Source organism: Colletotrichum karsti, assembly GCF_011947395.1.
Source record: "Colletotrichum karsti strain CkLH20 chromosome Unknown Scaffold28, whole genome shotgun sequence".
Taxonomy (NCBI): Eukaryota; Fungi; Ascomycota; class Sordariomycetes; order Glomerellales; family Glomerellaceae; genus Colletotrichum; species Colletotrichum karsti.
The window spans coordinates 525,112-551,201 of record NW_024065928.1 but is presented as its reverse complement, the minus strand read 5'-3'; the positions used below and the strand labels follow the sequence as shown (position 1 = coordinate 551,201).

General features: G+C 52.1%; 1 protein-coding gene across 1 annotated transcript; it reads right to left on the bottom strand.

Moving 5' to 3' along the window:
• Window positions 1-204: 204 nt before the first annotated feature.
• On the bottom strand, window positions 205-25,466 carry CkaCkLH20_08486 (uncharacterized protein; the record flags this gene model as incomplete). The annotated part of the gene is made up of 12 exons (XM_038891201.1): window positions 205-1,892; window positions 2,024-2,184; window positions 3,712-5,140; window positions 5,207-5,367; window positions 7,417-7,955; window positions 8,545-8,916; window positions 16,180-17,250; window positions 23,316-24,643; window positions 24,691-24,860; window positions 24,908-25,086; window positions 25,136-25,333; window positions 25,386-25,466. 12 exons carry the CDS (start codon window positions 25,464-25,466, stop codon window positions 205-207), a joined length of 7,377 nt encoding a protein of 2,458 aa, XP_038743575.1.
• Between the last annotated feature and the right edge of the window lie 624 nt (window positions 25,467-26,090).

Here is a 26,090-nt window from a genome sequence, read left to right as displayed (position 1 = left end):
CGACGACACCCGAATTTCGGGACTCTCATCGGAAAGGTCCATCACCGATGTTCCATCTAAGAGTCAGCACGTCGTGAATCAGTAATCATCGCGAAAAGTCGACCTGCTGCACAACCAAATTGTCTGAACACCTCGTTAAATCAAATTGAGCAACTGATCTGCACCTGCGCCTTTCGAATTGCAATTATTTCGCCAAACTCTTCATCAGTCGTCTAACATGATTGGATTCTCCACACTTTGACCCTTTCCATTCGCCCATGCCTGTTTTGCGGGAGCAGCGTTGCCATCCAGGGGAGCCAGCGCATCTCTGTTGAAGATACCTGTCGAATAGTACTCTCTCACTCTTCTCCTGGCATCACTTTCGGCCAGAGCGTCAACACTCTCCACCTGTTTCTGGCCGGTGTTCTGCGTCGACGTGCGGCCCTGAGCATGCATCTCAACATCGGGCGTTTGTCTTCGAATCAAGAACTGGTCCCTTGTGTATTGGCATTCCGCGGACGCAAGATTCTTAGGTGATTCGAGAGGACTGAACGAATGCAGCTGCGGTCCATTCCCAGTGCTGAGTTGTGGAGAGGGAAGATGGCTCGACTCCGGCAACGCATGGGTCTTTCGTTTCTTCAGCGGCTCCGTTGATGCTGCCTCTTGGAAAGGAGGGCTGCCGATTGACCTCTTCTGGGGCCGGATCATGGTTTGGGGGGTTGTCGGCATGTCGGTCTGGGCCTGAGACTTCCTCTCCCTTCCCTTCCCGTTTCTCTTGCGCCATTCGGTGAACTCTTCTTCAGCCATGCCAAAGCCAAGAATCACATCCAACATCTCAGTCTTGATTACGCCGATAGGCTGCCCCAATACTTTCAAGTCGGCCTCCTTCAGAACACTCATTCCGACAAACATGCCTGCCTCGATTCCAGGAAATACGAGGTTGGGGTCGATTTCGACGGCGCTCGTGGGTCTGGGCTTCTTCTTCTGCTTGATCTCCTTTATCGAGTTCCTGGCGCCAGGCTGCGCGGCCAACAGCCGCTGATTTAATGCAATGGGTGCAAGATGAGTGAGCCACCATTTAGAGGGCCTGCGGTACCAGAAACGATCGGTCAAGAAGGGGATCACCGTCTGCAGACTTTCTGTCGTGAAGCTTCCGTACCACTGGCCGCGAAAATAGGGGAGCTGACGCAGACTCTCTTCGCTGGACACTACTGGGTCGCGACAATGTGCCAACGCTCGTAGGTCGGGGAAACTGCCGATATTGGACGTGTTCTTGTCGTATCTGGCCAGAAGACGAGGATCGAGAGTCTCTAGTTGAGCTCCAAGGCGTCTCCTCCACAGCCGCCAACGCGCCGCATCCGCCTCTCCCCCTCGAATCTCTGAGAACTCTTTCACGAGTTTCGGCTTGCTAGCCAGTACGCGACCCATGACCGTGCCGCACCCACTGAGCCCCTTGGTGTAGTCGCATCCGACCAGCATGGCAAACAGCACGATGCCGTCTCTGGAGATGCCTGTAGCCCGCTCGATTTCGTTCATGCGATACACCCGCGCGTTCTCCTTGCATTTTTCGCCGTTGCTGTTGAGCATGTTGCGGATGAGGACGTCGCAGCCGAACAAAAGAGTGTCGCTGTCTTCTGACCAGACTGCGTCAACGAGACCGAGCCTCTGCATCGCGGCGCACTCAGCTTCAGCTTCACCTGGGGCCTGTTGCCACGGGATAAGGATGTTCGACAAGACGAGCTTGAAGAAGTCATTGTTCTCCTCGTTTTCTGACCCGCTCTCTGTCTTCTTGCCTCTCTTCACGCGGGGGCGGCCATCACCGTCGAAAACGAAGATCAGTTGGATGTTGAGGCGCGTCAGAGGCCAGATGCGTTCGAGAATGTAAAGCTCGCGCGGACGGCAGCCGGGGTAATCTGAGATAATCAATGTGCGTCAGATGGATATCTGATAAACAGAACCGAGTTCCATAGAAAGAAAATCGAAAACAATTGATGAGATGATTTCTTCCACACAGATGACGGACGGAAGGCAGGTCCGCGCTTACCTCTCACGAGCTGCTTGGCCTTCTCAGCGGTAATGGACTTGTACCTCCAATGTGCTTCATCAATGGCGATACGGAGGGGCCTGCCGTGCTTTGCGAAATGTTCAGCGGACCATTCAGCCAGGGACGTGTCAACACCCCCGGCGCCAATGACGTCCCATAGTCTGACGTGACAGTTAGGAAGGACAGCAACCAAGCAGGACAACTAAGGCACGTCATCCTTGACCATGACTTACCCGTTAATACCCATGATTGCAATTTAGAACAGAATAGTCGCGTACTTCTCCGTTTAGGCGATGATTAGGTGCGTTCCTGACGCATGTAGAGGCGAGATTCAAAGTTTGAAAGGAGGGAGGGAGGGAGAAAGGAGAGGAAATAGTCGTCGCCAGCTTGAGAGCTCAATTCAGGACTCCATCCCAAGGGGAGAAAGCTCGACGTTATTGATGGATGAGAGAGAGAATTACTGCAAAGAGATTTCAAGCAGAGGAATTTATTGTCCCCCAAAGCACCTGACATCAGACGCTACTGCCCCAGCGAAATTGCAACCAAAGCACCAGGCGGGCTGGCTACCTAGGTACTGAAACTGGCAAGATACAACGTGAGGAAGGTGCAGCTGTGCCTGTGATTGAAATGGCAGTCGCGTCCCCGGTAAGCCTAAGCAAAGTTCCTTCTCTGTTCAGTTTCTTTTCCGCTTTCGAGGAAGATGATCTGGCTGGCTCAAGCAAGGTTCTTCTCTCTTCAATTCTAACAACAATCCACAGAAGGATCTTTGCTTTGGCGACGTCACTTGAGGCACATGAGGGGCATTGCTTCGTATCAAATCTAATCTATGCGGGAGCCTTTTAATACAACCTATGAATGATTGTTATCACCATTCCCCATGACTTGTGAAATTCAGAAACGAAAAAGAAAAGATTGCAGATACAACATATCACGTTGATAGGCTGACGAATATGCAACTACAGGGTGTTTGTAGGGGTGCTATTGTCATCCAAGGGTTGCGTTGTGTACGCTAAAGCTGTGAGGGTTACGCGGAGGAAAAGCAAGCAAAAGAACGTACCCTCCATACTTGCGTGCCCAGCAGCGAGAACGTGAATCAGAAATGGACGTCTCGGGCTCATTTAAAATCAAAAGGGTAGTCCAAGTACCCGTTTCTCCAGGCATAATATTGCGTGTGAAAGATCAGAATAGTAGGTAGCTTAGTTGATAATAGTCCAAGTCACGATTAAGGTGGTGGTGGTTGTGATTGGTGACGTCGTTTTACTTGTAATGAATTGGCTACCCTTCGTAACTGGTGAGGTGGAAGCGATAGCCATAAGCTGGGCGAAATATGGATTGGTATCTTTGCCCAGTCCTCGGAAATGCACAGTATCAAGCTGAGGTATGAGAAACATGGTTTTCGGACTGGCCCGGGGATTACCCCGGGTTCGGAGCGGTACAGACGGGAAAAGTGGATCGTTTCCCGGACTTGATTCGGTGGCCTTGGGTAAGTACACCGGCAGAGGTAGACTGTCGGCACAAGCAATCAAGCTTATAATAATTCCTTGGCGCCAGGGTTCAAGGAGCCCAGTAAACTTCATGAAACTCAAAGAATCAATATGGCAGCTAAATCGTTTCTTCAGTCGTCTAAGACGACCGGATTGTCGAAACTCCGTCCCGTCCCATTTGCCCATAGCGGTTCTACCGAATACCGTTCGGAAGTTGCAAAGACCGGCGTCAGCGAATCCTTTGGGCAATTGGTCTTCGTGTCAGGCTTCTCAAAAGTCCTCGCAACTTTGCCCCCTGCCCCTGCCTCGACAGACTCCTGGGATGAGTCCAACAACCAAAAGCGGTCGTCCGCTCCTCTCCGGGGGAGCTCGAAAGGTGGTCTTCGAACCGTGATATCGTCCGCCTTTCTCTTCAGCGATTGATCTAGGCTGCTGGCACTTTTATTCGCAGCAGGAGAGTGAGATGTTGGGGTCTTGTCGGAGCTGGGGAGGCCTCCTATTCTCCAATCGAACCTTGGTGTTGAAATCTCCTTGGGTTGCTTCTGATTGACTCGAGCTTTCACGATACTTCCGCGCCATTCTATGAAATGCTTCTCGTTCATACCCAGGCCGCAGATTACATCGAGGAGCTCCTCAGTTACCATCGTGATCGGATCAGACTCGAAGAGAGAACTTCGAATCTCCCTGGAGTTTATCCCGGGAAAGACACGAACAGGATCAACTTCGAGGGGGCTCGTCAGTCTCAGCTTGTTCTTCTGCTTGAACGCCTCCACAAGCTCACGCGCGCCGGGTTCCCTGCTCAAAAGCCTGTGAGCTACTTGGATCGGTGCGAGTTGCTCAAGTGGCCAGGTGAGCTTCTTGTCACGGTTGAAGTGAGCCTGCAAAAAGGGAACGGTCGTCTGCAGCTTCTCGAGCGTATAACCCCGAAACCTCTTTTGCCTCAGGCGCTCGAGCTGATCCGGTCTAGAAACGACCGGTCTACGGCAGTCTCGAAGGGCTTGAATGGGGGCGAACTTCCGATCGTGAACATTCGCTCTGCCACGCTCATTGGGCAGAATGTTCTTCAGGCGTTTGCACCATGCCGTGCGAGCAGCTTCAGTTTCGATGTCCCAGAACTGTTCCAGAAAATCACCCTGACGGACTGCTTCGCTCTGCACAACCGACAGTGCCACGGCTTTTCCACATCCCATCAGCCCGTCGGTGTAATCGCAACCGGACAACATGGCAACCAATACCAAACTCTCCTTGGAGAATCCTCTTTGCTCGACGTCCTTCATCCGGAAGATTTTGACCGTGTCAGGATTCTTAGTCTTTTTGACCACCACCTCACAGCCAAACATGAAGGCGTCGTTGTCCTCGGTCCAGACGGCGTCAACAATCTTCAACTCTTGCATTCGGACGCACTCCGCTTCTGCTTCTCCCGGTGCTTGGTGCCATGGAACGTTGAGGTGATCAAGGAGTTCTTTGAGGAGAGTGATGTTGCCTCCCGCGTTTCCAAGCTTGGACTTCCGTGCGCGCTTTACGGCGGGTCGCAAGTCGCCGTCGAAGACGAGTATAGGATGGATGCCGAGACGGAGGAGGCGGAAAATCCTGTACATGATGTTTTTCTCGATTGGTTTGGAGCCTTCGGCACCTAGGTGTTGTAAGTAAGATGACCTTTGTGGCAAGGGAGCGGGAATGAGGTTGATAGAACGCGAACCTTTCTGAATATCAGCTATTGCGGCTGCATTTGGAGCCCTATATCTCCAGTGGGCTTCATCGACGGCGACACGGAGTGGTCTGCCGTGGGTTTTGATGTGTTCTGCGGACCATTCTGCAAGGGTCTTAGTCTCGCCTAGGTCCTCAATGATGGGCCAGAACCTAGGTGGTAGTATGGTCAGCCCGAGTTCAACGCATATCGCAGTGTGTTGTGTTCAACATGAAATGCCGTATGCATGAAGCCCATGGGCGCCGAAACAAATATCTTGAGTCATATAGGCTTCAACCGAACAGTTCACTGTCCTCATTGCTGCTGCTGGTTTTGTACCCGTTCAAAGTAAGCAGTTCCCCAACGAGGCCCTGGTCATCCGCACTATTCGTGACAATATTCGTCATGATCCCCTCTGCCGTGTTTACCACGAAGGAGAGCAAGAGTAGGTGAAGTAAGAAGGCAGTAACAGGCAGGTCAATTGGGTTCTGACCGAGGAAATAAAATCCTCCCCAACGACATCGGCTTAGGGTTATGTCAGCGCTCATGAGAGGAGAGGAGGGGACCAGGGAGAAGGGGGCATTTACTCATCGATCCCCATGACGAGCCTCAGACTAGGGAGGTTGAAGGGGATAATATTATATCCGAAGCAAGATACGGGTGCATACGTATGGCCGCGGTAAAGTGTTAAGATTGCAAGTGGAGAATAAGAGTGTTGATGTTCTCCCAATTGAAGACTCTCAAGCCGTGGAAACAAAGTTGAACATGAATAATCGCGTGGAAATGATCATGGACAGTTTGGCAATATGAGGAAGAGAAGGGAAATGGCCAATCAGGAGAGAAAACGATCGTCGCGCCAATAGGGTTACACTCTTGACCGCGTCGACGCCAGGATACTCCTGGCTCCCTAGCACATGGCGTGCATGGTCTATTTAACCAGCCAATCCCTCAAAATACCAGATCAACCTAGGGAGAATGAAACGATTTACGCCATTACGGCGGCCTAAAGGCTCATTAGGAGCAAATCGTGTTCTACAATTTCTATTCGAAATATGTTAGTTTGCTAGACGTTGAGCAGCGGCAAATGGTCTTTCAATTTGGTACATGTACGTAGAGATTAGCAACCGTTGTTTACAGTGGGACTCTTGCATGATTCCCATCTCTTCATAAGTATTTTGAGGCGACTCAGTGGCAGCTTATTGCTGCTCACCAAAACGATGCGACTCACATCCGATGCCCTGCATTGGAAGTCGTCGTCGTTGTCACCGCCCCTCTGCGTCAAAACAGAGGTTGCGAAGTCTGTGACACTCGGAGAGATTGCTGAGCGGAGCTGCTTTCCATGAAGTTTTACTGCTTTTTTCTGAATTACGCAGGTATAATTAACCACAGCTCATCCTCTGTTCAAGCCATACAATGACGCCGTTGGGAAGATACATATGAAACAATTTGCCAATCTAAAAAAATCCAGGAACCCTTCTGGATTGTACACAGGCTCATCAGAGAACATTGACCCATGTCTCTTCGTCGCATGAACATAACACCACGACTTCAAGACAAATGTGTCCAGGCAGACCCAGCAGACATACGCGCCGCAACTTCCGCAGGTCAAGTAGTTGAGTCCCGTAACTTTCTGAATCGAGGTGTTGCACTTGGGACATTCTTTTACCCCCAGTTCTTGCTTCGTTTGTCCGAATCTCTCTTTGCCTCCAGAAGATATGTGCTTGTACTCCGCACATAACTTGCCCGTATGAGAACTGTGACACGAGGTGCATGTCGTCTTGCAGCAGCTGGGGCAGATGAAGTCTCGAGGAATGTGGGGTGTAGACACTCCATAGACCCGTTCGCAGCCCTCAGTAGGGCAAAATCTGAAGTCCTCGGGGTGGTGGTTGATGTAGTCTTTGAAGGACGAGACGAGGAGCTCTTCGAAGCTGAGAGGTGACAGATGCTTTTGTAGTTCAGGAAGACCCAAAACAGTAGGACGACCAAACTGGGTACTACAACAGCCCCCATTTCCCAAGCATCGCAGCTCGAAGCCGCTTTCGCCAGAGTCAGGAGACCGGCAGAAGTTCTCGAAGCATTCGTGGCAATAGACGTGTCCGCATTTGGTTGTCAAGGGGTTTCCGGCCTCCGTCCAACACACCACGCAGTTATTAGCAAAAGCTTCTTTCCGTAGATGCGATACAGTCCGCGTTTCTTGCATGAGGTCTACCGCCATATCGTACCACGATAGCGGGCCTATGATTTCGATCCTCTTGCTTGTCGGTAGGATGCTCAGCATCACATTCTCAGGGCCTAGCCTCTCTTTCAGGTCCTGAAAGCCTCCACTAACTGCCCATTGAAAGCATTTGTCGTCGAGCGTTATGAAGTAAGAGGTCGATCGGTCATGACTGAAGGCATCAAGTAATGCCTCGCGAGCCTTGACGACCTTGTATGGCGCTCCATAAGCTCGTATCTCCGCTTTGGAAGAAATACATTGGAAGGCGACCTGGAAATGATTTTCCATCCGCCGGAGAGCCTTCGCTGTTGCTGCTTTGTTGCCGAAAGACGGGTCCCAGAAAGGCTCTCCATCCCTATCGGCTACTGTCACGCCTCGAAGAATGTGATCGACCTTCTCTTCGGCGGCGACAACATCCTCGCGGTTCTCGCCCTCCAATAGCAAGGTAGTGTAATCTTTTGCCGGTGGAGATTGCTTGAAGGTTACATGCTTCTCAGCATTCGCAATCTTGACAGCCTCGATATCTCCCATCACGGCTTCCAGAATCTTGGTTGCAACTTTGTAAGTCACTGAGTACACCAAGCTGATTAAGCTTGTCAGACTTGTCGAACGGCAGCCAGATATCGTTAAGCGTTTCCGCAGCCTTCATTGCCTGTGTCTCGTCAGCGAATCGAGCCATCGCTTGAACTTGCTCCCCCGGGGCTTCCATTTTGGCGGTCAATTTCATTTCCAAAGGACCGATTCTTCCCAGAAGATGTTCGATCATGTCGAGCTGCTTTTCGTGTTCTTTGGCCCCCAACTCGTACGTCGTACCTTGAAATTCCGCACGATTCGGTCTGCTGTCTTCGGGGATCATGTGTAGTACGTCGGGGATAGAGGCCGTGAGAGGTACTCGCAGCTTGAGAACGCGCGGCCTCGAGGACGAATCTCGAAGTCGCCGATCACAGCATAACTCTTTAGGCAGACCAAATCCACAAGACACTTGTGAGCCGAGCACCTTGTATGAACCACTGGAGAAGCGGTCGCGTATCTCTCTAGTTGGCTTTCCACAATCAAAATGTAGAAACGCCAATTTTGCAGGTTTCTTCCAAGAGCAGATTATCTTCCTGCAGTTGGTACGGTGAGTAAAACTAACCGTGTCGTTCGAAGCTGGTGCGGCGAGAGCAACCACCTTCACTCCCGACCAGCCGTCTACTTGGGACCATTCGTCTGCCTCGTATTTTGAAACGACGTACTTGGCGAAATTCGGGTCTCGGTATTTCACATCCATCATCATCATTCTTTTCTGCTTCTGTGATGCGAGATGAGTCTCCCATACCAGCGGTTTTAGAGTTTCGGTGCGGTTCAAGGTCTCAGAGAACTCTCGGTAGGATATTCCAGCCGGGAGGTTGGTAAATCTGGCGGTGGAAAAGTCCGACAAAAGCGAGATATTGATAATCTGTGCCCCTGGTCCGAAAATGACTTTGGTCCCGAGCAGATCACGATAGCGCCAGTCGTCCGTTGAAACCTAAGTTTCCATCAGCACATGTATCAATCAATGGCCAGGGCGTATGCAGTATTTGAGATTGGCCTACCAAAGTGTCCACTGAGGAGATGCGTCCTCGTGTTGTGTCTTCGGCATGGAGAAAGGGGCAGCTGTCTCCATTCCGACAATGGCCTTTTGCAAAGAAGCGACACCGTATCCGTGCTCGCGTATCAGCCAGCGACGTTTCTTTCGAAGATGGATCGTCGAAGGGTGCTTGCTGATGAGAAAAGACGCAGTTCTGTCCCTTGGAACATTGTCCACGGAGGAAGAATTTGCAGGGCAGCTGTCGTTGCTTCGTAGGGGGAGCAGCTTGGGGCGTGCGGGAGTGCTCGGAGTTCTCGTGAATAGAAGAGCACTCATTGCCTGCCCAACAAAAGCCTCCGTGTCGGAGGTAGTAGAGACATACTGTGGCTCGCTTTGGCGAAGCAGCTGTTGCTCGTGATCTCAGACTGAGCTGGCTATGCATTGTGGGGTCGTTTTCCGTAGTGAATCAACCGATGGTATTTGAATGAGGCAGTGAAGTATGCCAACAACTCACGGTTCCGCCTGAAAAGGAGAGATGTCGTTGAAAACAACAGGAGAATGTGGATAAGGGAAGACTTTTCTCCGGTTCGGATGAGAAGGGGTAAGTCTGAGACATCCAATTGTGCAAATGCCTACGAGAATGTGACAGTGCGTCATCTAATGAATGTGCACTCGTTGGGCATGGCGAGATACCTTACTCCTAGAATGTGAAAGATGAGGAGCACGCTATGGGTATGTTTGCTGAGATTAAGAATACGATACGCTCTGTGAGGCTGGCGAGTATGGCGGGGAGAGACGAGTAGAGCGACAGCAACGGCTAGACTCCCGGCGTATTTGAGTACTATTTAATAGGCTCTAGGGCAAAGCTGGTAAAGCACATCTGGAAGAGGAACGAGCTGAGGGATAGGTATAACGTTAGAAGAAGTGAGGTCGTCGCGAGTTACAAAAAAAAGAAGAAAAGGCAAAAAAAAAAACCCTTATATTATATAACAACACCTTAAGAAATAACTTTCCACATAACACAGTATAAGTGCAATACCTAGCACTCAACAGAATGAGAGTTTATGAGCCCATAGATATATGCAAGCCCTTCCAGCTAACTTTTCAGCCCACATGGTCATGAATGGCCTTAAGGGTGTAACGTTATTAGGCTTTGAAAATGGAGGCGGCTAGCGTATGAAAATGTATTCCCATTGGTGTCGTTTGCGACGTTTATGACTATAAAGATGAGCATAATCCACGTCCCTTTTTTGTCGTTGATTTCCCACTGCGTAAGGGCGAGATTGGATTCGGAGCGCTCCTTCAATATCTTGTTTAATGAGGTCTCCGATGGGCCGAAGCCCAACGCTAAGGTGTCGTGTATCGTGTTCCCTGGGAAGTTTTGCGTGATTCCCATCTTCAACATTCTCCCTTCGACTTGAGTCTTGAGAACCCAGATCACCTCATCGGAAACCCAAGATCAAGACCTCAGAAACATTGATCTTGCCATGGTCATCTATTTCAGAAGGAGCATACTACGAGACCTTATCGGTCTTACTCGACCAACGAGGCCTCCGTGTTCAAAAGGCACTAATCGCGTTGAGTTGAAGAGTAACGTATGCATCTCAGTAAGTTCACCAGTGTCAAAGCAGAAGAAGATGACCCAAAGTTTTCCCCAATCATTTAGAAAAAAGCAAAATGTGCGAGAAAATCAACTGATCTGGTTGGCTACCTAGAGAAAGCAGCATTAGTACAGAGAACCAACCAACACGCTACAACTTCCCCATCGATGAAGTCTGCAGAGAGTGGCTGTGCTGAGGTTGCTTCCAGGATTTCTATCCAGTAGAACGTGATTTGCAGTGTCCACCTTTCCGCAGCTCTGAGAACCAGGTCGTAGGCGCCGTGGGAGCGGGGTAACTTGACCGAAGCAATGTTGCTGCGCACAAAACTTCAACCAACTCTCCATCGTCAATGACTTTAAAAGACACCAAACACTCCTAGATACATGTGTTGCAGTCTCTCCAAAATGGGGGAAAGTCAAAGAATTGACAAAGAACATCACGGAAACGAGGATGACCAACTCATAACAGAGGACAGAGACTTGCGTTGCCCACGAGGGAACCATAGGGATCCTAGCCCAGCGAAATCCGGTGATGAGCCTTCCCGCTCTGGGGTCAATACGAAGGAAGAGAATACCAACCCAAACGCAGATGAAATCCAGGAGGACGACAACAGAGACTATGCTGCTGCAGACGACATCGAGGATTCCGGTCACAACACGGGTTCTGAAGAGGACCAACTGGGAAAATCACCAGAGGCTTTATCCCAGACTTTGGGTCAGATGGCGTCATGGCTATGCTCGAATTGCCGCGAGTTTTCGCGGCAACCATATACTTTGTCCATCCTTACCCTTGGGAATATCTTAACAGCGTGTTCCATCCTTCTTTGTTGTCGTTGAGGCAATCGGTTGATGCCGGGTGTTATCTCTGCGAGGAGATAGACAAGCGTTTGAAATGGGCCTGCAAAAAGTCCAGTCCCCCTATTACCTTACAGGACAACGACCTCTACTATGTCACTTTCAGATTAGCATCAGGAAGATCTGGGGAGGAGTGCGACACCAAAGTTCACTGGTTTTGGGTGCAGTTTTGCCTCCATCATACCAACGGCGACGAAATTGAATTTTCTTCGTCCGAAGAAAACCTTGGTATTGTCTTGGAATTTATCCCTGTCAGTGATTGGGACTGCGAGCTGGCATATTTGGGTGAGTACGCTCAAAAGCCGAAACTGTGCTGGTTGAAGCTAAATCTTGCCAGATCCGCACCCCAGAGTAAACACCGCCAAGTCTGCAACAAGTTTCGGTGTAATACGTGGTTGGTACGACAGATGCCTTCAACACACCACCTGTCGAAAATGGCAACAAGAATCTCGCACTCTCCCAACCCGACTTGTTCAAATCTGGAAGGAACAGGCCGCCGTGCCTGGAACTTGTGTATCAGCGAGAGTCTGCAATACCAAAGACTTGCCCGCAGCTACTGAATACCTCACACTCAGTCACTGTTGGGGTAAAAAGAAGTTTCTCAAGCTGGAACAAGGCAATCTAGATGCTTTCCACTGCTCGATACCAGTCAGTATACTTCTGAACACTTTCCAAGATGCAATGTACATTGCTATTAAACTTAGTTTCAGTTACATCTGGATTGATTCTCTTTGTATCATACAAGATTCAGAAGCGGATTAGATTAATGAAGCTAAGAAGATGGGAGATGTTTACCGTAACGCGGCATATAATATTGCAGCATCTGGCTATCACGATGGCACATTGGGATTGTTTGCCGAGAGAATGGCAATCCCTTACACGCTTACTCCCCTATATCTCAATCTCACTTTGTCAGAAAATTTTGCAGAGGACGAAAAGCACCGCTACGAATACTACGTTCGATCGGACGACAAATGGTTCAGCAACGCAGTTGAAGAGGGGCCACTTCTATCTCGTGCTTGGGTTGCTCAAGAGCGGGCTCTGTCCCCAAGCGTCATTCATTACACCCCAGAAAAGATTTGGTGGGAGTGTAGTGAGATGATTGCCAGCGAACCCCCCAATTCCGGCTATCCCAGTTCTTATATCGATCGCTATCCCAAGGGGAGGAGTTATGATTATCATTTAGGCAGAATCCGGTCACTTCAACAAAACGACCGAAAAAGAATTTACGGATTCTGGAGAGGGTTTATCGCTTCCTACGCCGCCACCGACATGACCAACGAAAAAGTCCGCTTTCCCGCAGCAACTGGCATAGCACAAACCATCGGCAAGCTTCTCAACGAGAATCTCTTCGCTGGCCATTGGGAGGGGGACCTTTGTCGTTCATTGACATGGGAATGCGTGGGCATGATCAAGAGTATTCCGTCTGCACAGCTGGCACCTTCATGGTCATGGGCATCGTTATGTGTAAAGATTGGCGGTCATGCGTGCTTGGCTAATGGCTATTATAACGCTCTGAACGGGTGCCGCTTCAGAGCGCTTTCTGACATTGCTGGCTTCAAGTCGGACCTCCATTCATCGTCGTTTGGGACATCGGATGTGCGAGGGCTGGAAGTTCGGGCACCGCTGAGACGGATTCCAACCGATTTTTCACGAGGTTGGGAGAAGGCGCCAATGAGTGCCAACCCAGCGTGGATATCCGTGAATTATGACAAGGAGCATCTGAGCGATACCCTTCGCCAGAACATCCCAGAAGGCCAGGCCTGGCGCTTGAATGCTGCAACACACATCGTGCCGCTTGTCAACGACGAAGACCGCTGTGCAAGTGGCCTCATCTTACAGCAGGTACCAGGAGCAGTCAACCCAAACACGTTTCGTAGATGCGGACTTTTCGAGTTTGAGTTTAGAGAATTAAGATTTGAAGAGTATCTAGGTCTCGTGGAGAATGAAGGGGAATACGTACCTAGCATCAAGTTCGAGGAATATGGATTTCAGACCTTCGTTCTCATGTAGGCGTACGTCATTATACCATATTTTTGAGTATTCCTTTGAACGCAGTCTTAGAGCTTTTGCACATCTATTAGGAAGATTGTTTAGCAATGCTTGAAGTTATTAAAAATGCTTAGCGGATACACCCACATCAATAGACTCTTCGGATCAGAGCCCTCGAGGTCAACGACGATAAGTGTTCTTCCGACTCATCGGCCTAGGAGAAGCCCACGACCACCTCGTAACCTCAGCCCGAAAACTTACAAGGGATTCCCTGATACCATGAATGATGCGCTGTTGGCAGATCTCAGCAGGTTATCATGCATTCAAGAGTCACCCAATTTCACAAGACGATACAGTCTGGAAGGAAGAACCCACCCTTCACATTCCAGATTGTTCTGTCTTGCGCCTCGATTCCCGATCCTCAGGCTGGGGCTGAATAGCGATGTGGGTGTCAAGTTATCCATGGCGTTCGCATGACAGAACGGGGTTTCGTGTTGTTCTAGCCATGAATACTCACGAGACAACAGTGAGGAAGGACCAAGAGCACACCCGACGAGAACTCTGAAGATCTCGAGCAAGCCATACGAAGTTACGTTCCTGACTTTGGCTGAAATGCATAGACACACGAGACTTGCTCTTGAGACCGCGGTGTGCTTCAACAAGGAGATGACAACTCGCGCGGGGGTTCCTCACGGTTGGCGTTGATGACACCGCAGCTCATAGCACCTGTCTTTTAATATCATAAGCAGTCTGGGTTATTTACGCATATAATAGAGCAGCTTTGAGGGGCGATGTATATGCTTAGAATAGAAAACGAGTGATGGTCGGGGGAAGCTTGATGAGAATATGGCGATATGACCAGTTCACCACCAACTCGATAAGAAAATCTCTTTTGCCGAACACCTCCTTGGCACAAGGCGAAAACGACTCATCCTTCTTCCCTTCCCCAGTCTCTCATCCAGGGTATATTCAAGCCAATACATACCGAAGAAGCCCAAAAAGCCGGCTAAGACTCGTATCTTCCACACAAGCATACTCCTCCCGTTGCTGATTTTCGCCAGACATTGTCACATTGCCTCCAGGCCTACCTCCTCACAATCAACCACCCCAGTTGTCTTGGCTATTTCCAACACGCGAAAGAGGCGGCACACCCTATTTTATACACACGAGACGCGCTTCTTGTCAGCAGTCATCTACGTGACATCACTCGAGCCACATCAGCGTTGGAGACGCGGCTACAACTAGACAAGAGTCTAGGAGAACAATTTCCATAATCTAGTTTCAATTGCAGCGGACATCGGCTTGACTAGGCGAAAGCGAGATCGCATCCCGTTCAAGAGCTGCGGCGTTGTCTTCCGGCATACTCGTCTAGCCTGGTCTTCTCTGCGCACTTAGACGACGATGGACCTCACATTCTCCGCATGACAGCACATACAGCTCAAGTGCATTCGATCCGCTCGAAATCCTCCTTCATCGTGACTTATCGTGACTTACGGCTTCAATTTCGGAAGCGGTGAACGGCACAAGTCGTCTGGATCACGAAAAAACTATCACAGCCCACACCGCTGTTTGAACGAGTTGAGGTGTTGTGGTGGGGGCTTCAGCTTCAGGTCACCGCCGAACCCATGACGTGTGGAGCAAGCGTACTTTGTCACGATACTTCAGAGGAACATCAGAAATTGGGACCAAACAGTCGAGAGTTCCATTCTTTGAGCTAGATCTAGCTGCCCAAGCCCAGAAAACCCCAATCCGCCGTTCACCAAAAAAAGGAGGTCTTTTTTTAATCCGTTTTTCGGGGTTTTATCCTCTGCTGTTCCTCATGCCCCAAAAGACACAGTGCTCCAAAGCCGATCAAAAAGTGACAATATCAGCGAGCCAAGCATCACCGGTTTTCTTCCTCCAACGCGTCCTGTCCTCCGCGAGAGTTGCCAGCGACCACTTTGGGTCCAACGTCTCCAGTCCGCAGACACAGCGTATGCATGTGTGCCTCGATGCCATGGTGACATGAGTAATCTTTTCGTCTTCTTCAAACCCCCGGGATATTAAACAGGTGATGAGAAGGATGTAATGTGATTGCTGACGAGGTGAAGCTCGTCTAGCATAGATGTGTTGAGTTCCCCACGATTGTTGAAGTAGGGGTATGCAGATGTAAAAGCAAACAAATAGGGTATGTGCAAAAGAGGTATACGCAGGAATGGGAGAGAAGCAAAGTGTGGGAGTGGTGTCAGGCCAGCCTTTTCCAACCTGTCATCGTAGCCACCCCGCCCGAATGTCTGTGTCGTGATAGTCGATTCGAAGACACCAGAGCCCGCAGATGCTTGCGTGCGTCTTTGCCGTCGAAGTACTGGCGACCCCCAACCAAGGCGGAGCGCGATGAACGCCCCAATGGCTAGTCAGCCAAGTGCGTAATCCGTCGAAAACCGACAGAAAGGTGTAAGGGTATCCTCCAATAGAGCCGTGATCATAATGCAAAGTGGTGCCCAATGCCACAATGACTGCCCTTCGCGCGAGGGCGTGGTTTGTCGTTCCGATGCCAAGACGCCGAACCCATAAAATGAAGAACCGCCGTGTCATAGAAGAGAGGTGAGGTGTGATGAAGGACGCGCCGGCCCGATCATCGTGATTTTGACACGGTATCCTTGGTCCGGCCAACCCAGCCAGCCAGTCCTAACCCAATCAAAAATAGGGGAAATGCTTCATCGTCTGTCCAAATGGACGACCGCACAGCGCATTCCCCATCCCCCAACGCCGTGCTATGCAAAATGGTATTATACAGAACCCAGTCGCAAGAGGGCCTCCACAGCCTCACGCTCTTGCGCGTCAGAAGTGGCCCCCAGCGCCGAGAAATCGAAGGGCAAAGGTTGAGGCGAGCGGGCCATGCCGGTCGAGACGGATCGCATTCCAGAGTTATATACACCGGTGGAGAGGAAGCTGCGTCCGGCGGAATGGGCAGCCGCGTTGTTGTAGGACTCGGCGCGGAGAGCAGCAGCTCCCACAGCGGCCCAGTCCTCGTCGTCGGTGGCGTCCTCAGGGTCATCGTTCATGGCGATGTCGTCGTCATCCGGTGCCTCGGAGCAAGAGGCGGACGCTGAGCCGTCCAGGGACATCTTGTCCGCTTCGTCCTCCATCATCATGGCGTCGCGATCATCGTGGGAAAAGACAATCGAGTCACCGTTGCTGGAAGAGCCAACGTTCAGGCGAGACCTGTCCACGCCGACCCCGCCGTTCTTGGAAATGGGGATGCCGGAGCGGTAGTCCGCAGGAGACGAGCTCCGCGCAGGCTGGCCGCGTCGTCGAGCGTCCCATCGTCCCCAACCGACCTTCTCGTACTCCACATCGCCGTCGACTCCACCGCCCTCGCCTCCGCGACCCTCCAAAGCTCCCACCACCAGGCGACGTGCCTTGGCCGGGGGGATTCCTGCGAAACCCGGCACCGACGTCGTCAGGTAGCCCATGATGTGGCGGATGGCCAGAGGGCCGTGGTTGAGGAGGATGTCGGGGAGGTGATGCTTGGCCAGCAGAGAGGTGCTGATAGCGCCAGTTGCGTCGTAGGAGGGCGACCGCGAGGCTTCTCGCCTAGCCTGCTCGTCGTGCAGGTCAAGATCCGAGTCAATAGGCTCGAGCCTGGCCTTCTGGAGCTGGGCCTTGAGACCGTGAGGCGGCAAGGAAGGAGATATGGAGTTTGGAGGGGTGGGAAGGGAGTGAGATCGTGTCACAGTCGTCGCAGGGACACTCCGAGCCGCTACAGCAGTTAAGTTGTCTCGGCTCATGTCGGAGGCCTGGTGGATATCGCGAGCAGCAGCTGCCATGGTCGCCATGATGTCGTTTAGACGTGTCTGAAGCTTCTAGACGTGTCTGGTACAAGTTAGTCAAAAGACCGGCGAACGGTAGGATGCGACGCGTGTGCGAAGAGGGCAGCCACAAGGGCAAAATGTGGTGATAATTATTTTGGTGGTGTCGAGTCACCAGGGGGATGACGGGTGGTAGGGTTAATGTTGACGTACTGCTAGAAGCGGAAGGGATGCGATGCAAGTGTGGAACTTTGCGGGTAGGCAAAGCGGTCGACGGATCGGCTAATGACAGAGGCAGATCAAGGCTGGCAGAGCTGTTGCGATTATCTTGACTGTGACAAGAGAATCTCGTCAGTATGGTTGTATGGTTCTCGATGGTGTTGATTTGTTGTTGAAGAAGAGGTAAGGGAAAGGAAAGGAAGGGGAGGGCGAAGGCAGGGCTAAAGTAAAAAGGAACGTCTAACGGGAGATGGGAGAGAACGAGTGACAGACTGACAATGAGCCATGAGTGACTCTCTCTTTCTCTGTGTGTTAGGTTGCCAAAGATACATTGGGAGAGACATGGTACTTGCGGTACATGAGGAGACCTGGGGCGCCTTCAGAGACCATGGCCGGGGAGGAGGTACCCACGGTACCGGACGGATGCAACCCAGCCAGAAGCCAGGATGGGGAGGTATCTGACGAGTACCTACATTTCGCCGTTGTTGCTTCTAGTCTCCAGAGTCCCGTCAGACAGAAGTCTCCGCTGGGAGGACCTGCTCAATAAGGGCGATACGTCAATCATGAAAGGTCGCTCTTGTATCCTGCGTCCTGTATCATGTACGGATACGCAAGTGTTGCTGCAGTGCAGCTTGGCCTGCGCTTCCTTGGTCCAGCCTGCAGAACCGCACCCAAACCACAGAGAAACAAAGGCCGCCCGACGAGGAGGAGGGAGGCGAGCAGCAGCCAGCAGCCAGCAGCCAGCAATCTCAGCGAAAGCCGAATAAAGAGCGCCAGCGACGACGACGCAGAGGGGGGCGTGGGGTGTGTGTGTGTGTGTGTGTGTCCAGGGCAGTGTGTGTGCGTCCAAGAGCTGGCCACGGGTGTCGAGGCTTTCCGTCGCCAGGTGGTGACAATCTGTGGCTGCGACCAAGACGTCTTATCCCTGCACCAACCACCAGAAGCAGGTGATTGTTAGAGCCACACCGTCTTAAACGTGCTTGGACTCCCCCCTTCCGAGTGACGAGTTCCAACTTGACCAAGGCCTACGGGGAATACTTAGCTGAGCAGCTGATGGCAGCAAGGGCCAGGCATCATGATTACGGCGCGTTGAGATGGTTGTGTGTGTATTGTTATTTTTTGCAAGGACACGTATATTTGTCTGTTGGAAAGGTATTGCACCGAATTTCTGACGATCCAGACTCATCGGCTTTTGTGTGTAAGTGTGTATTCATACGTATGTAGTGTAATGACATCCCCAAGCAACGCCAGAAAGGGGATGGAGAAATGACGATGGTGACCCCTTTCTGGTGTATTGTCTTAGACATTCGTCTGGAATCGTTCATGGAAAGGGGTAGACGGGGACGGACATGAAGAAACAAAAAAGAGAAGAGGCCTTCGTCGATTTGATTGACCACAGACGCTCTGCACGAAATTACAGTGCCGGACGGCCGGTTCGTTCAGATACCCCTGCCTCGCCTTGTCCGCTGTCAACATCCGTTGAATACTGGTGATAGCGGGCTCAGCTATCCGTACATTCTTATTTTGAGGCCATCATTGCCTTTTTTTCTTTTTCTTTCTTTTTTTGTTAAGTGCTCAGTCCCTCATTCCCCAGACATCAAGCGAAAGGGGGTTGAAGGAATTCCAATCTCGCCAAACAGGGCATCAATTTTCTCGTCTTGCGAAAATCTCGACCTCCCCGATGATCAAAGCACCGAATTGCGAATTTCAAAAATTTTCAACAAAATTGCGACGCCAGAAGAGAAAAAGGAGAGTGTGGTTTCGAGGTCGTTGATGCCCTTGTTGTTGACCAGGTCCCCGGTCAACCGGCCGGCCGGGCGCGGTACCGGTAAGCCGTGTGTCGTCCTCTCTCTCAGAAAACAGAGGTGTCGGCGATTGATGACGACACTGTCGCATTCTCCACGGCGCGCGCGGCGCAGAAGCAGCAAGCTTGAGCCATTGTGGTCCATCGTGGTGGGGAGCTGTGGGAGTGCGCAGTGAGGGAGAAACGCAGCAGCGACAAGCAGCGGCCCAGCAGCAGGCCGTCCTGCGCGCGCGTGGAAACTACTTTGTCACTGTCCGTATCGCCTGGAAAGCTGCGCTGCCGACCGCTCAACCTGTGGACCGGGCCCGTGGTCGCGTCTCTTGCTCCCAGCGGAAACCGCAGAGACAGACAGGGGTTGGAAAAGCAGACGGAAGACCAGGGGAGCCCCCAACCGGACGGGTCACGGGAAGACATGGGTTGGCCGACAAAGGAAGCGGATACGGGAACGTTGGGACAATGATCAATGGGTCCTCCGCGACGACGATGTCGCACTTCGTGGAACAAAACAAACTTGTGTGCGTTGTGGGAGAGTCAGATCGCGATTGGGGTTTTCCAACCCTACCTCACGACAGCCTCAAAGTCTCAATTGTCGAAATTCAAGGGGCTATCCGAGTTCATGAATCGGGTTTGTGTTATCGATGGTGGAGTCCAGGGGAAACTGGGCAAAGTCGAGAAAAGTCGGTCGCATCTCGCCGGCACGAAAGTTTCACGGCGTTCTTCTGCCTTGGCCCTCTCCGACAGATTGGTAAGCTTTTCGACAACCGCATGTGTGGCGGACGCTGTTGCCGATGGGTAAGTTTTATGCCCTTACGTTTCGATGACGGGGACATCGCGGGCAAAAGAAGGTTTTCTTGGAAGTAGAATATGCCGCGCAGTGCGTCAAATGACTAAACTTGCCAATGCCGAACGTAGGGACGAACGGTGGTGGTTGCGTGGTTGTGGTTTCGTCGAGACGATTGATTGCCCACAGGGAATCGCCAAAGCTGCTGCAAGTCTGTCACTGACAATCCGTCAACTCCGTCCTCACCCTTTCGCAAGGATGGTGCTTCCTTCTCGAAGTTCCCTCGCCCCTGCAACCAAACCCGCAGCGAGCCCGGCAGAGGTTGAATTGAATGACAAAGGCCTGGAAAAGCCCACCTCCTAGGCGAAAATCATGGTGTGGGTAAACCGCAATTCCGGAAGGCCACGGGTGATGTTCCTCCCCCGTTCCCAGAGCCAGCGACCCTATCGGCAGTCCGGGGAAAGGTGATGAGTGGGCACGTTTTCGTTTCAGCGACCCAGTCGGCATGGGAGACAACGCGACGTGGGCACATGGGCACATCGTGGGCTTTTCGACTTTGATGCCCACGATGGCCCCTCCAACGGGTAAGGTACTCTGAGACTACCTGCGGCGGTCAAGGTGTTCAATACCAACAGTCGGGATAGAAAACAACACCACGTTGGCGACTTGTTGACTGCCCACGATGAGCCCCTCCATGTGGTCATGGGTAAGGTACTTTGAGACTACCTGCGGCGGTCAAGGTGTTAAACCCAGAAGCTAAAAGGGTGTATCCGCCGCAAACTGGGGGCAGCCAGGCGGCGGTCAACTTGGAGAGCCCGCAACGACGGACATCCTCTGAGCTCCGCTATGTGGATTGTTTGGAGGACGTGGGTTCAAGGTGAGAGCTTGGAATCGTCGCCATGTGGGTTTATTAGATGTTGTCGCAACAAGCAAGCTTGCGGTTTTGGGTTTTGTTTTGTGTATCGTCGATATACCCTAATCAAAGGGCGATGCAATGCAACGAGACAGACACGTTTCTGAGAAGAAGACGAAAAAAGAAACATGTCAAAGACCAAAGTTCGACCAGGGGGAATTAAGGGGGTGACGAAAGTGAGTTGTTTTCCCCTTACCCATCGACAAGCGACAGGCGGAAAGACACCCAAAGATGCCTTGGGGTAACAGCAAACATCGGATAAAAAAAGTTGATGACTGATGACACATTGCGGCGAAAAGGTCTGCATAGCCATCGGACTCTCACTCATCGGCCATGAAGCCAAGATGATTCTCGGTCCGGGCAATGACTTAGACGTGGTGATGGCGCGCGTACAGTTTGGATTGCTCATTCACGATACACTGTATACATTGTCAGCTCTTGAGCAACATGATGTTAGATCCAAGTGGCTAAACACACCCCGGGCGGGTGATTTGAAGTCTGGGAAGCATGGGGCTGGAACTGACCCATCGTCTTATTGAGTTTGTGCTGTTGACAGGCACGTATCGTCGAGTACCTCCCAGCTCGCCCTGCCCTCGCACTCCACAGTGAAGATACACAAAAAACGAGCGGCACCATATCTCTATGTGCACACAGGCCTGTATTATCTTGCGGGAGGTACCTTGCCCCAAATAGACAAGCCACGCCCGTATCTCGACGCTTATCATTATCAGCCAACAAACCAAAGCCGGCTGAGGCGCTCACATGGCTGACGATGATCTGAAAGTGGTCATTCGAGGTCGCCCGATCCGCCGTGGCTCGTCAGCTAGAGTAATGAGGACCCTCGTTCGGCTTCCTTTTCGCGATGACCGACAGTTGACGACCTTCTTCAGCAATCGCCGCCCCTCCATCGAATCCGTCCGTCAACGGTGCCTTGAATCCTCTCACATCTCATCTGATCTGATTCCAGAAGGCATTCCACCCCCTCAATTGTCGCTACGGGCAACACCCCCTCTCGTTCTCATGCCGATGTGCTGATGGTTGATGTTGATGTGCATAGCATCGTGTCGTATCCGTGGCCGCTGGTACCTTGCTTCGACATGACCGACAGGTAATCATGTAGTGGAATCCAAATGGAGATCGTGGGTTGAACCAGCCACCCCGTGTGTGCCCGTGTTCCTGTCTGTACCTGTCTCGGTTTCCTCGAAATTGCTGGCTGCAGTAAGCTTGAGCCTGGAATTGCAGAGCATCCGACTCAGGTCTCCCCGGAATTCGCGCAACCCTCCTCGTCGCACGCCGTCGAGCGCAACCATCACGTTGCTTTCAGACTCGCCTCTGATTGGTTGTCCGCCCAACCGTGGGGGAGAAATGTCGCGCCCCAGATAACCTCGAGCCGCCAGCCGCCACAACCTCTCGAGCAGACGCGACTGACCAGGAGCAGAAAGTAAAGATGATGCCCGTTTCCAATGTCTCCTCGTACGGCGTTGTCCCCGTTTTTGCTGGTACCTCGTGTGTGTTGGTTTTGTCTTTGCGTGGACACTTGTTTCCGTTTCCTTTCGCTGCCTTCGACGAGGTCGTTACATCAAGGCAATCGTCGAATCATCGTACACCGTCAGAAGCCGTGTTCGTCACTCATCCACTTACGAAACCCCACGTTGTGACATGCTGCATCGTCGAGGCTTCGGGCTCCAAGCTCCTCCGGAGTCCAGACGCCCCTCTCCCGATGCTGCTCTCTGCGATTCCCCCTCGGGAGGCTGTGGGTCTTCACCCGCCGCCGCTCTCTCTCGCGTCTCTCGGCACCAGATCCCAGGGAAATCCTCCGCCTTTGGACCGAAATACATTCCGTATGCCCCCCTCATTGCGGCGGCGCCACTGCAGCTGCAGCAGCTGCATCGGTGCATTTCCAGTGCTCACCCCGCTTCTTGTCCAAGATATCGCGGCGGGGTTCATCACACCCTCATCACTGCGCCTTTCCGAGCTCTTCCGTGATTGCCCCCTAGTCCCGACCGACCGGTTGAACAAGGCCATGAGTTGTCGTCCGTAGCCGCCGACAGTCCGAACCTTGGTAGATGTCGCGCAGCTCGCTGAGCTGGTAGCGGCGCCGATCCTCGGAACATGAGGCTCACATTGTGCCAGTCGTCGCACCCACGTTTGGATTCCCGTGGACACGATTGATAACGAACTCTCGCACCGTGGTCCTTGTGTGTATGGAGCCTTACTGCGGCAACGACATCATTCAGGATCATCCCGCTTCGCCTCGACGCCTTGACCGTCGCGTACACCAGGGCTGAGCCCTTATCAACATCACGAAAGCTGATGCTGGTCTCAACGGAGAGCCATGTATTCGCGACACGCCTAGTGAAGTCAGCACGCGTGGTTGTTTTAGCGATGGGACCCTGACTTACAGCTTTAAGCACATTGAGCCGTTCTTGCGATTCGCGATATACTTGCCGGTACTGGCCAAGACTTTCGCGCAAGACGGCTTCCTTGGTCATGCGCCCGTCGCATATTGCCTTCATCTTGTTCTCCATCTCCTTTCGCAGAAAAGGCTTGCCCAGACTGGTTTCGAATTCCATGCGGTCAAATCCCGTGATAAGTGCCACGCCGAGTTGTGTCGGAACAAAGACCTTCAGAGCCCTCCGCCCCGCCGACGACCCGCCGCGTCCTCCTCTGCCTCCGCGTCCACCGCGACTGCCGCGCCCGCCTCTCCCCCCTCTCGCCGGCGGCGATGGAGGCGCATCCTGGCCATCATCGTCGTCACCATCTTGGCCGCGTTGAGCACCATCGACGACCTGGACATACTGACGAACTTGAATCTTGTCAATATGTTCAGCCATAGTTGCGTCTGTTCCGATTCCATTAGCGTCCATGAGTGCGATGAGGTCTGCTTCTGTGAGATATCCCGGCGGGCTCGTCTTGCCATCCGTCATCATAGCCTCTGTTGGAACAAACGTCTCGCCTTGTGTGTAATGCGGCAACTCTGCTGAGTCGTTCCATTTCTCGTAGACAAAGACGTCCAGGTAGTTTCGCTCCAGAACCCGTAGGCCTCGAGCGTGGAATGTCTCTTCTCCGTAGAGAATCTCGATGTCTGTCGCCATGCCTTTGGCATCTTCAGAACAGCAGGCCAAGAAACGTCGAACGACGTATTCATAGAGCTGCTTCTCGTTAGGATCAAGAACGCTAGGTGCCGCCATCGTGACCGGATGGATGGGGGGATGTGCCTTGTCGTCGTGTTTTCCTGCGCGCGGTTGTACAAAGTTCCCATCCAGGAGACTTTGGGCATAGTCGCCCCATCGGTCATGAGGAACTTGTTTCCTGACCAAAGCCTTCAGATCCATAGCTTTGTCGAATCGATCAGTTTCCGTTCTGGGGTAGCTGATAAACCCCTTGTTATACAGAGCCTCCGCCACCGTCATTGCCTGCTGACCACTCATGCGCAGTAGACGAGTAGCTGCTTTCTGCAGTTCGACGGTGGTCAACGGGAGCGGCTTCCACTTCCTCGTCGGTTTCTCCTGGACCTTGGTGACCTTTGCTTTCTTCGCCCTTATGCAGCGCTCGTAAAGGATGACGACAGACATGCGGTCGAAAAGTCTGTTGCGTGACCAAGAGAAATTCGCTTTCTTGCCTTCGCGATTGTGCATGACTTTGATGCTCCAAAATTGCTCGGGCACGAAGTTTTGGACCCGGAAATATCGATCAACCACGAAACCCAGAGTCGGAAACTGGCACGAACCTGTTCTAACAGTCAGAAGTAGTTCGTATGGGGGCCATTGAGCCTACCATAGCTGATGACCAAATCTTGCAGCGCGCCCCCTAGGGGTTGAAGGCTGATGGTCAGGAAACGAGTGAATGCGTATCCAATTCTAAGGTCCAGCTCTATTCTTGCATCCACGGCGTCAACTTGCTTCTGATCCAGCTCAGTGAGACGTCGCGCGGCGGATAGGATGTGTCTGATACTCGTCAGTTCAGAATTAGCCGTCAGAGTGCGGGCACATACGCTCTTTCAATGTTGTTGAAGTTGGCGCGCTTGACTTGGATGTTGGGCTTGCCCTTTCTAGCAGCGTTGACGATTTCCTTTCCGATGTGCTCGCCTTCACGATCACAATCCGTCCAGATGATGAGCAATTGGGAGTACCGGGCTTGCTGCTCGATGTTGTCGGCTATAGCTTTCTTCTCCTGCAGGAAGTCAGTGTCTGCAGCATGCGGGAAAGACCAGATTACGGACCCGATCTATCGTCGTCACTACGGGCGCGTTGAAAAGACTCTCGGGCGGAGGGTGCCTCCAGTTTTTGTTCTCTGCAGTGAACTCGAGTCCTGTAAGATGACCTAGGACAGCAGTCATGGTCACGTCGCAGCCGTTCCATGGCGGGCCGAAGTCGAAGTCAAAGGCGTAGTTCTTGATGTATTGTGCGCGTGTGTTATGCTGGAACAACGTCAGTGGATTCGGAGCGAACATGATGCTTCTGTGCACTCACGACTGTTGGGTTTCGTCCAGCCAAGTGGCCAGCGACGGCCTTGGAAATCGAGGGCTTCTCGGCAACGCAAAGCACCTTCATCTTCCTTTTTTGACAAGGTCGACGCAAAAGACCAAGGACTAGACGATATCCAAGAACGGGTTTTCCAGCATCTCCCGAGTGGAACAGACGTGAGATGATGTGGGCGAGATAGCAAGTGTTATTGCCGTGGAAGAAGTAGCATATTGCCGCGACTTTGTTTTAGGGGAAGTGCAGTCACGGGGCATGCGCGTCAAGCTCTCTCCTTCTGCCTACCACTGCCGTAGTAAGACTTGTTTTCACCGCCTGCTGACCTTCAGATAAGCCCATGAGAAGGCACTCAATGCTTTCTGACAGCCCACCAAGTTTCTGCCTGTTTTTCTCGGGAAAATCGCGTCGATTTGGTTATCAAAATTTCGACGTGTGAAGTCGAAGTGAAGTTTTGTTTAGGAGGTCCAGCTCTCCGCCTAGTGCAACCCCACAGCGGGGCGGCCGCGTCCACAGGAGCTCCCCCCCGGCACCGTGATCTCAGCTTCTGGGTTGGAGGGGTGGCCTGGCGTCCAACTGGCGATCCCGTCTACGGATACCTTCCATCTGCAGGGACGGAACTAACGTAAGAATTCTTTCTGCGTTCAACTCACTGCTACGCAACCTGAAATTCCATCTCACAGATCGACACTGAATGGT